This window comes from Carcharhinus amblyrhynchos, chromosome 4 (genome assembly GCF_965287045.1).
Source record: "Carcharhinus amblyrhynchos chromosome 4, sCarAmb.v2.hapA, whole genome shotgun sequence".
Taxonomy (NCBI): domain Eukaryota; kingdom Metazoa; phylum Chordata; class Chondrichthyes; order Carcharhiniformes; family Carcharhinidae; genus Carcharhinus; species Carcharhinus amblyrhynchos.
In genome coordinates this window covers 33,628,285-33,640,300 of record NC_137327.1, presented here as the reverse complement: position 1 = coordinate 33,640,300, position 12,016 = coordinate 33,628,285, and the positions used below count along the sequence as shown (strand labels likewise).

General features: G+C 37.4%; 1 protein-coding gene across 3 annotated transcripts in view; it reads right to left on the bottom strand.

The window, feature by feature from the left end:
- phkb (phosphorylase kinase, beta) overlaps positions 1–12,016 on the bottom strand; it is a 274,002-nt gene that overhangs the window by 204,171 nt on the left and 57,815 nt on the right. For all 3 annotated transcript variants that reach the window (XM_080186956.1, XM_080186954.1, XM_080186955.1), the window contains one exon: positions 274–373. In XM_080186956.1, coding sequence (XP_080043082.1) covers positions 274–373 — 100 coding nt within the window. The remainder of the gene's footprint in view (positions 1–273; positions 374–12,016) is intronic.

The following is a 12,016-nucleotide window of genomic DNA, read 5'->3' as shown; positions in this document are numbered from 1 at the left end:
CAATTTACTTAAGGGCTGAAAAAGAATATTGACAAACACTAACATGGCAAGTTCAAAACTTTATTGAATGATCAAACTGATCCAAACTATTGGATGAAACCATTTCACCAAAGTTTATTTAAAAAGAGATTTTAATTTCAACAATTATTGTTTCCATCTGCTCACTTTTGTTACTGAAGGTAAAATTAATTTTAAATGGCAAGTCAACATGTGTATCCATTGTGTACATTAAATAGTATGGCAATATTGTAAATGTGTATATTAATACTTTACCTTATCAGCTTGACGCATGTAGCAATACAGAATTCCTCGCATGCATTTTATAGCACAATACTCCAGTTCATGAGTCCTTCCCTTATCATCGTCAATGCGCCTATAAAAGGGAGATAAAACATAATAGAATTGAAAATTTATCAAATTAAAAATGAAGCACTTGCAGCAATTTGCTCAGTCCCATTATTTTTAAATTAAAACTGGAAGTTATCATTGGTAAATATTCTTCCAAATTAGTTATGCAAATTAATTGAACAATTAAAGCAAATCTGCTATCCTGTTCCAAATGAATTATTCAGTTAAAATGGATTTAAAACACATTGGTATTGTATCACAGTAAGCACGAATGACAAGTATCATCATCAAAAATTAATCATTAGGCAACTATGAAATATGAAATTCAGTGTTATGCTTTCGGTTTTGTTTAGTGAATAAATAAATATAGATTAGCAATCTGAGGAATAATTCAATCGGTCATAAAATAATAAAACTTCCTGGTTAAAAACATGTCAGACATCGTGTACAGTGCTTAGCACCATACTGAGTCAGAACTACCTTGTTTCATTTAAGTCACTCATTAGAGAGCGATAGGATGGAGAGTGTTCAAAATTGTGGAAGTATGACAGATAGGTGTAAATTGCCTATTTTCTCATGTGCAGGAAAAACATTGACACAAGCCAGTTGAAATGAATGCTCCGTTTCAATGGCATAACTTATTTTATGTACCTAGTTACATCTATAATTTGGGATAAATATATAAGTACAGAATCTCAAATCTGGCTGTCCAAAACCCAGTGTTGCTCAAGAACTGGACACTTTTAGAATGTGTTATGCATTAATTTTAATTGAGCTAAAATTTTAAGAATACTGGAACAATTCGGCTCAGCACCACACTGGCTAAGCATGGTGCCTGACAAATTATACAGTGGCTGCTTGTGTGGCAGTCTATTCCCAAGCTCCAAGGAATCTGACCCACCTGACCTGAATCATCCAACCAGAAATCTGGCAAAGTCTGAAATCTGGCAGGACCTGAATCCAGAAGTCGCTGATTTTGAGGCACTGTTGGTGTTACCAAGATGTTAATAAATGCTGGAGAATAAGAAAAGCCATTGTTTTTTGGCTTGTTTAATGGAGTAGCTTTGCAACAACATCCGTAACAGTTTCTCTTATTCTTTCATGGGATGTGCTGCTGGCTGGGCCAGCGTTTATTGCCCATCCCCAATTGGCTTTGAACTGAATGACTTGCTAGGTCATTTCAGAGGGCAGTTAAGAATCAACACTGATAGTGGTCTGGAGTCATAGGTAGGTCAGACCAGGTAAGGACAGCAGATTTCCTTCCCTAAAGGATATTAATGAGACCAGATGAGTTGTCATGATAATAGACGACGGGTTCATGGTCATTAGACTTTTAATTCCAATTTTTTTCTAAAATTTAAATTCCACTATCCATGATGTTGGGATTCAAAAGCAGATCCACACAATATTACTCAGGGTTTTGGGATTACTAGTCTAGAGACAATATCATTATGTCTCCGCCTCCCCAAATCCAGATTTTGATTTCTGCACAGCATAAATCCTAATGCTTTAACTCTAAACAGTATTACGTATACACCCTCCTACGGCAAAAACGTTGAATCAATTCTTTAGTTGGTAGTCTTAATTCAAAGTTAGCAATTTCTGATGAATTGTTTAAATTTCCTTTTGTTCCTGGTTTTTAAATGTTAAATGGTGCTCTCTCTGCTGTGAAAACTTGGATTCAGTTCAAATAATGTTGTAACTTCCATCTATTGCTTATTCTTTAGTATAATAACGACATCGAATGACAATGGAATGTTGCACCAAGCCTGGGGAAAAATAATTGATTAAGATAATTCATTGCAGAGCATGGAGGTGAAATGCACACCCTTTTAAGGGAAGATTTACTCAAACAATAATTCATATTACATGAGAAAAATTGCTGATCTAACGGGATAGAATTCCTGCTTTGCAAGCACTTTCTCTTGCAAAATTCGATCTGATCATTACTGCAGCAGAAAATATTTTTTGAACACAAGTAATATTCAATAGTTTCATATTTCTAAAAGTAACAAAGAGCAATTAGAGTAGTAACCAAGATAAATGAAGTTTAAGTAGGGTGGAGTCCACACTTTTCTGTGGTTTCCATTCATCTAACTCAGCCCTAAGGGATAATTAAAGATGGTTTTCAAATCGAGGTTCAGTGATCCAAGGCATATATTGTAACAAGCAGTACCATTAAACCCTATGTCAACAAAATGTGGTGTATGAATTCCTCCATTTGAATCAAAATCTTTAAAATATAATCTAAGCATGTACAAAAATGAATTGTCATTGGTTTCAATGGAATGATGCACCAAGCCTGGGGAAAGATAGTTAGTTACAATAATTCATGGCAGAGCAATGTACACCTTGTTAAGGGAAGATTTACTCCAACAATCATTCATACTTCACTAGAAAAATTGCTGGTCTGATGCAATAGAATTCTTGCTTGTTAAAGAATGCACATAGCGATACATGACAAAAAGATGGTCTTTGTATATTACTTAGCTGTTTTCTTTGTAGCTTTTAAAAGGTCTTTATTGGACCATGCACCCAATTCATCACCATGGTCACCTAGACTACCCCCAAACTTGTACTGTAAAGTTGTTCATTCACAATCTTAAAACAAGTTCCAGGCTCAAGGCAATGGCAATAGCAACACTTACGAAAAAAATCACTTCATGTTGAGCAAAGTGGGTAAACTATCATTTTCAACTCCAGTCATCACTTTTACACTTTTTTCTGAAATAACTGCACAAAATTCAGTCCATTTTCAAAACTTAATTGAATTTTATCCTTCGGTAAAAATATAGAGATGAGTTTTTGCCACTGATATTGAAATTCTGCCACCAGACCAGACAGCAGAAGACTCGGCTAGGTTGATAACACTCCATTCTGAAACCCAGTGACTGATATCACTCAATTGATCTTAGAATCATAGAATCCCTGCACTACATAAGGAGGCGATTCGGCCCATCAAGTCTGCGCCAACAACAATCCCACCCAGACTCTACTGCCATTACCACACGTATTTACCCTGCTAAACCTCCTGATACTACGGGGCAATTTAGCATGGCCAATCAAACCTGTTCATTGTCATACTTGGGAGGAAACCAGAGCACCCAGAGGAAACCCACAGAAACATGGGGAGAATGTGCAAACTCCAGACACTGACCCAAGGCTGGAATTGAACCTGGCTCGCTGGCACTGTGCGGCATCAACATCTTCTGTGTATTTCTCCGATACCCCAGATGATTCTTACACAGTGAGCGAGTTTATTTCACTGGACTCCAGCTTTCACACGAGTGATTCCAAACTCCACTCTCAAGATTTTGCAACTGTCCTTTCAAAATGCCTTTGTCTTGACTACTTTTAAGCAAACTCTGAGATCCAGCCAATGAATACACCACAATTACTTCAACTATTGCTTCACAAGCTGTAGTAAAATAAACTTGAGAGTCACTTCAAATATCTTTGGTTTCTGACTCGCCAGCTTCTTCTCAGCTCTGTCTGTGATTTCAGTGAACAGGACAGTGTCAGTTGCTGTTTCTTCTTTCACTTCAAACTTACTGGAAACTTCCTCTAGTTTTCTTAAACAGCCGCTCTTTAGGTTCAGGACACTTGCTTCCTTGTCCCTTACTCTACGGCTTATTTTCGCGTCCACAGAATTCATATGGTGCAGACAGAGGCCATTCAACCTATCAAGTTTGCGCCCACTCTCTGAAAGATCCTCTTACACAGGCCTAGCTCGTGCACTATCCCTGTAATTCTGAACATTTGTGGTTAATCTGCCTAATGCACACATCTTTGTCTGTGACAGGAAACTGGAGCAACTGGAAGAAACCCATGCAGACACGGGGAGAACATGCAAACTCCACACAACCAAGGTTGGAATCAAACCCAGGTCCATGGTGCTGTGAAGCAGCAGGGCTAACCACTGTTTCACTGTCTAGCAAAGCTGGTAGAGATGTTCCTTCTTTCCCTGCGAAGCTCATTCTACTCTGGCTTCCAGTTAAAACAAAATCAAAAAGTTCTTTCCCCTAAAAGTAGCCCCTAGTTGCCAAGCAACAGCTCATTTTTTTCCTCCAGTCTCTTATTTACTTTACATGTCATAAACTCTAAATGCAGCCAAAGTTTAAAATGAAATAAAATCCCCATATGTGCAACCACCTTTGTTTAACACAAATTTAACTAGAGTTTTACCCCTCCTTAAACAGACACACTAAATTAAGCTCACTGAAGTTGATACCTCATACCCAACAATACAAAAATATATCACTTAAAACTACCTCTGCTTCTTGACACCTCCCACCCCTTCAGTCACTGTTAATGGCCTGGCCTAAATAGGAGGCGGTGGGGAAGAAAATAATAGGCACGTCCTGTGACCTGCCATTCAGCAACATGGTAAATGAAAAATTGCTCCTTCATGAAGTATATGCTACCATACTCCCAAAAATGTACAACAGTCGTGGTAATTCCAAATTGTGTAACTCTCTACATTATGACTAATAAAAAAAAATCAAGATAACAATTTTTAATGAAAGAAAAAAAGCTTGTACATTAATAACAATTTTCATGACTCCAGGACAGCTCAGAGACCTTTGAAATGTATTAGCTCTGAAGTGCAGTGACAGCTTTAATAAAAGAAATTCAGTAGTCCATCTGTGAACAGTTCCTGCAAACAGAATGGAATAAATGATCAACTAATTTATTTTGTTGATGTTGATTGAGGTAAAAATATTGAGTGCAACAGTATTTTGAGAAACATACAGGAAAAACTGACCCCCATCTCATTCTTTGTTTGAGTATAAACATAATGTTGGAAGGAATCAAGAAAGTGTTAAGATCCTATAGAGATCAATAACATTTTAAAGGGATATTTGAGTTTACAGTGACTAACTGGAAGGGTTACACAATAAGATTTCACGTTTCAAGAGTTTTACTGTAATAAACAATCTAAACAAAATGTATAAATGCTATTCAGTGGGTAATTTAAGCTCTAAGCTACAGGAAAGATCCACATTTGATTTTTAAAATTACCAAAAATCTCCTCCATGTTTTACTTTACTCTTTTACCCTGCCCCTCAAGTGGTTCAAAGCCAATCTCAGCTCCTGGTGTTTTGCTTTATTTTCTTTCTGTAATTAGATAACTCCTGAACTGACTTTCAGAGCAGAGGTTACTCTAGAGATTCCTCCCTCTAGCCAAAGCTAGGTGAATCTTCTAGCTTCATTTAAATCCTCATAAAGTTGGTCTTCTTGTTCTGTGCAAAAGTTCCTATCCACATAAACTCATGCAGAGTAACCTGTTTGTTAGGTTCAGTGATATCTTAAAACCCTGCATGTCAATATTACAACAGTTTGCTTTGGACTCTTCCCCTCTCAAAGCCCATCTCCATAACAACATAAGTCACACAGATCTTGTATCCTGATAGAAGCACTAATTATCAATCATCTAGACCCCTCCAACTGCACTCTATTTTTTAAATATATTGTTTAAGGTTATAACCACTGACAAAACTAACATTCCTAACAAATTCTTAAAAACTAAGTCTGCCCACAACCATCACAGATGCTCCTAATGTTATCTATGGTTGTGAACATCACTTCTAGTACAGCAACCTGACAATGCAGGCTTGTTGTCAAGTAAGATATACATAAGGGCAGCATGGTGACACCGTGATTAGGCATTGCTGCCTCACAACGCCAGGGGCCAGGGTTCAATTCTGGCCTCAGGTGACTGTCTGTGTGGAACTTGCACATTCTCCCAGCGTCTGCAAGAGTTTCCTCCAGTGCTCCGGTTTCCTCCCACAATCCAAAGATGTGTAGGATAGGTGGATTGGCTATGCTAAATTGCCCTGTAGTGTCAGGGGGATTAGTGGGGTAAATACATGGTGTTGAGGGGAAAGGCCTGCGTGGGATTGCTGTCAGTGCAGGCTCAATGGGACAAATGGTTTCCTTCTGCACTGTAGGGATTCTTTGATTCTAAACCCCTTCAATAGTCAATTTTCCCTTAAAATCACACAGATAGTTCCAAAATGTAACAGACATATAAACTTCACATTTGTAATTATCTTATATTTTGGTGCATGTCAAATCAAGAAAAGTAATCCCTACATGTCTTAGTGTGGGCACTTAAAAACACTCCCATTTTATTAGGGCCAAGTCTCTGGTGACTTGCACGTCCATCCAAGCTCAACAAATACGAACGAAGATCAGGCGTAAGCTAAATATTAAATAATCTTAAAAACAGCATTAAAAAAACAAACAATAATTTATGTTGACGTATTCTGATTTTATCCTGTGCAATTTTTAAAAAGCTTGCTGCAGACTTGGAACATTAAGTCACATTTTTAACAAAGATAATTTATCACATGTTTCACATGTAGCTTCAGTGAACTATGCCTGCTGAGCAGGAAATAAACTTCAAGTACAAAAATGCTTACTTCATTAATAATCACTAGCAAAACGCTTAGTGAGTATAGATGTCTTCATAAAATAAGTGAAACATGCTGGTACAGATTAATAAAGAAACTATTCTTATTTGCAGTGTTTGTTAATCAAAGGAGGATTAAAACCAAAGTTATTTAGTATTAGTCAGAACAGTCAACATAACATTAACAGAAAATATCAAAAACATATTGCAACAGTTCAAGGCTTCTACAAAAAGCATTCATTTATCATCACAGAGAACTGCATATTTATCAGTCGCAATTTGAATAGTCAGCTTTATCATTTGGGTTTATTAAAATATATCTGGTGACCTGCTGGCTCACTTTGCAGGTTATCAAAATGTATTAGTACTGAAGAAATAAATGCTTCCACTAAATTAGATCTGTATTATTCAATATGTTTTTTTTAAAGAAACAGCTTTCTAGAGTTCAGCACAGTTCTATCTGTTTTGCCAGGTTATTCTGCATGGTACATATCCACATAAGAATCATTGACTGAAATTCTACCCTTAAGGATGAATGGGTTTTGGCGCACGCGCGTAAGCAGGGGGATGACAGGATCAAGCATAAGCACATTGTTACAAATGTTGGACTTCACAAGGCAGATTGTGTTTTAAAATACCCCCTTCAACTTGAGGTAAAATTAGGACTTCTAAAAGCACACCAGCTCAGAGACAGGCCTACATGGTCTGGTTGCCATGGGAATGTGGGCTAGGGCGAATTCAACAGGAACCTATTGAAATCCAATGACAGTTTTCACAACTGTAGAGGACAGCAGCTTTTGAGACAGAGAGCAAGTGTGACAAAGGAGATATTGCTTTGTGGAGTGGCCAAGCTGTGGGGAAGCAAGATGCTTGTAAGAATTTGTTTTCTGTTCAAAAGGAAGAAAACAAAATTGACAGGTTATGGAGGTTTTAAGGAATAAGGAGCTGCTGAGAAAAGCCTTGCTGATGGTCATCACAATCTGGAACAGTCAAGCTGAGTGGAATGACTTTGAAGGACATGCGAAGGTGCAACTTAGGACTGCAGGGAGAAGTGAGCCTTCTGGAGGAGCTGGGAATAAAATTGAACGAGTTCTTGTAATGCTACACATCTGCCAGAAGTGTGCTGTACAGAGAAAGGGGTTGAAAGAAGTAGCTTGTTTATGTTCACTAGTTTATGCAGAAGTACCTTTTATATTAAGAAGTGGCACAATGGTTTGCACTGCTGCCCCACAGTGCTAGGGATCCAGGTTCAATTCTGGCTGCGGGTGACTGTGTGGAGTTTGCACATTCTCCCCGAATCTGCATGGGTTTCCCCCAGGAGGTCCGGTTTACTCCCACAGTCCAAAGATGTGCAGGTTAAGTGAATTAGCCATACTAAATTGCCCCTTAGTATTACAGGGATTAGTGGGGTAAAATGTGGGGTTACGGGGATAGGGCCTGGGTGGGATTGCTGTCGGTGCAGGCTTGATGGACTGACTGGCCGCCTTCTGCACTTTAGGGGTTTTATAATTCTATGTAGTTAGGTGTATAAGTTGCTTGTTAATTGTTTGATTAAGTTGATTTTAATTTCTATGAGGGCTACAAGAATGTTTCAGGAGTCAGCTCCAATTCACCAACTTCTGCATTTAACTGAAGCATATTAAGCTGCTTGTAGAGAGGTGGAATACTAATTAAAACATGTTAATCATTCAATTAAAGCAATATTTCAACTGACTTCCCAATTATATCCCAGACTTTCCAGGCTTTCTTGAATACTACCAGTGAAAATAAGACAAGAATAAAAAGTCTGAATTCAAGCACTGCACAATTGTATTCTCATTTATTAGTGCGAGAGTTTGGTCATAACACTTTTGACATTTTGTAGGAAGCCTGAAACACCCAGAGCATCTTGGTTGCCCTAGATTGGATCTTGTACAATGAGCAACATTTGTACGATACCTTCCTCCTCCTGAAGGTTTTGACGTGGACTCAGAGAGGGGTCCACTGGTAAAAGGAGAAGTCTACAAGTGGGAAGCAAAGAAGGCAGCAGCAGAGGGTCAGCTTGCACAAGGCACTATCCACAACATAGGGTCTACAGGCAGATGCTGAGTTTATTTGACATCAGGTGTTTCAAGGGGATCAAGTTGTCATGCCATATTGTGGCAAATACCTGAAACCTAGAAGAACTCCACCTTGTTGGACCTGGTGGTTACCTGTTAACTATGGCTGTCAAAGCTGCCACTACTCTAAATATTTTGTCTGGATCTTTTGAGGAGGCATTTGCAGGATTTCCCAATTGGCAACCCACAAATGTCTATGAAAGGTGGCTTGCTTACCATTTGACTTTGCTAATAATGATGCCAGTCAAAATGATGGGATTCTCTGGCTGGCTTCCTACAGATACATTAGTCCTAAAACGTTACCCCCAGCTTTTCTCTGCAACTACTGCCTGCCTGACTGTAAGGCACAAGTGGACAAAGCCATAAAATAGCAAGAAAGGTATTGCATTACTGTACTGTGTGACAAGGTACACAATTCAAAAATAGTTCCAATGTGACTAAAATTTACAAATTGGCATGCAAAACGTTTGGTTTCCATGTGGGCTAGTTTCTCTGAACACTAGAACATTAATTTAATGAACCACAAGTTGCGAGTGAGAAAGAAATAAATATGCTAATTTTAGTGAATAGATTGGAGCATTTTTCTGTTTTAAATATTTAACAAGTCATCATAAACTCTGGTTATAGTACACTATGTCAGAGTAATACATTATCACTGGAGAAAATGTTTCAGTATGTACTTTTAACCTAACTCACCCAGTGAGAAAGCGACAGCACTGAGCCACCAGGGAAAAGTAAAGTCATATAAAGTTGATAGCGTTAGTTTTTTTGCCAAGCAGATTAAGTTAGGACTTGTCTATTTGAACAATTAAATGTACAACATCTGCCAACAGTGCTATTGGCAGCAGAAATTTTAAAATCGATTTATCTTTCTTAGGTAGGCAAAACTTCTGGTCATTAAAAATACATCTGATCTTATTTCTCTTATGATATGTAACTTTAAATTCAAATGACAGTCAATGCTAAAATTATTCAATCTCCACAAAGTCAGCCTATTAAGGAGCAGTTTAAAGAGGATGTAGACAGTATCCATGACAGAAAGGTAGTAAGCTCTCATGATGGAAATCACAAGGGAAATTAAGCAAAATTTGCTTCAAAATAGAGTTGCATATCCAAAGTATATTAATTCCATGAACTGTATTACTGTACATACATAACAGTCTTATTATTTATTACTTGCATGAAAGAAAGCATTCAGCACTTCTTACGGAAGGGAGCAAAATGAGATATGCACATCTCTTACGCTCCATGTATCTTCTCAATTTTCAAATTTTAATATATATTCTTTTGTGAAATCACCATTGTGGTCAGCAGTTAATAGGACTGCAGTTTTTGCCAATTGCAAACCTGGAAAAAGGGAGGCAATAATTAAAGCACTGGATTAGTGATACAGAAGTAGTCTGAGCGGAACTGAGACTCAATTTTTCATTACGAAGGGATGAAAGATATTCTGACTCAAATATTCAATCTGTTCATTTATTTATCATTGTAAAAAGACACATAAGTAATATTATATTTTTTAGGTGACTCTAGAGTGATATGTGACCACTTTTAATTTGGAATAGTGCACAGACATCACTTTCCCACTCCCTAAACAGTGGTAAAGATGTAGAAGTTACTCACAGATATTTTAAAAAATCTTAGCAATATATGCCTTGCAAATAAAATGCATAGCAAAGTTTGCACTGCATTACATGTTTGCATTATATTATCGAACATTACAGCGCAGTACAGGCCCTTCGGCCCTCAATGTTGCGCCGACCAGTGGAATCAATCTAATGACCCTCTAACCTAAACTATTCCAATGTTATCCATATGCCTATCCAATTGTACTAAATTAAATTCAGTGAACAGCATTATTGCAGACTTCCAGCTGTTTCAGAGAGGACATTTTTAATCTTCATTTTCAAATTCTTTTATTGGCACGATTAAGTCCTGCTACGCCACAGAATTCACAATTGTGAGATTGCACTTTGAGGATGCCACAAGGTTCAGTATCTGAAAGCAGCACTCTTCAGGTAAATCAAGGAAAATGAATATTGTATACTGAACTGAGTGCGAATGATTGCTGCAGTTGAATGGTAGTGGAGGCTGGCTCAAGAATCATTGAAGAAGTCATCCATTACAAATTACTGCAATGTTCATGCAGGATTTCAAACACCTATCTCTATTGAAGTTAAGCATATTGCATGTGTCACAAAAAAAAATCCCAATAAGGATTTTCCTATCTGATTTAAAATGTTTCTTTTAAAAAAATAGGCAGCTCATTAAAAATAAAACAAATGGCAATCTTAGCATCAACATCATGTGGAGCAATAAACCCAACATTAGCACATTGTTCTTTTATAATGTTATGATTTAAAAGTTTCCCAACCATTTTTAACATTTATAGCTACGTAAGATGACCATTCTTCAGAATGACAAATCAGTATCCTAATATCCCTCTGTGATTGGGTAGACCAGTAGTGTCTAATTATGGTAGGACAACTACAAAAGCACCAAAAATCACAGGAGGATGAGAAGGGAGCAAAGCAAAGGTTTTCTTATTCATGTACTGCTTCCTTAAGAGTTCTTTGATAGCAGTAATTTCCAACCAAAATGACTGGAAAATATATGCGAAAACTGCATCCTTGTTACCTTAGGAATTTTCTATGAAATGAAAAGGGTGTCAGAATTAAGATCACAATCATTGAAGAAATGACAGTGACCTTGCAAATTTTCTACAATGTTCGTAAATACATGATACAATGGCATTATTAGTATTAAAAATGATATTATTGTGAAATGTTATTATATTGCTGGAATGTAACACCAAATATAATTGTGAAATGCAGATCTTCAAATTCCCATTAAATGTGGACTGTCACCCATTAGGCAGAAACTAGACATGCGCAGAAAAGGGTGCCTATCAGTACTTACTGAAGCTATCCTCACACAGACACAAAATCGATAATAAAGTTATAGTTGTATTTTATATGTCAGAATATCATAATAATTCAGTTAATTGGGATTGAGTTTATTTCAGAGTCATGGAAATCCAAATGGTAAAACCATGGCCCTTATTTTAATCCAACTGGTCAGGCAGGAGCAGGACTGGTGAGTGGTTAAAATAGTGTTTAATGGGAAGGGAGGAAAACTGGTTCAGACAATGGTC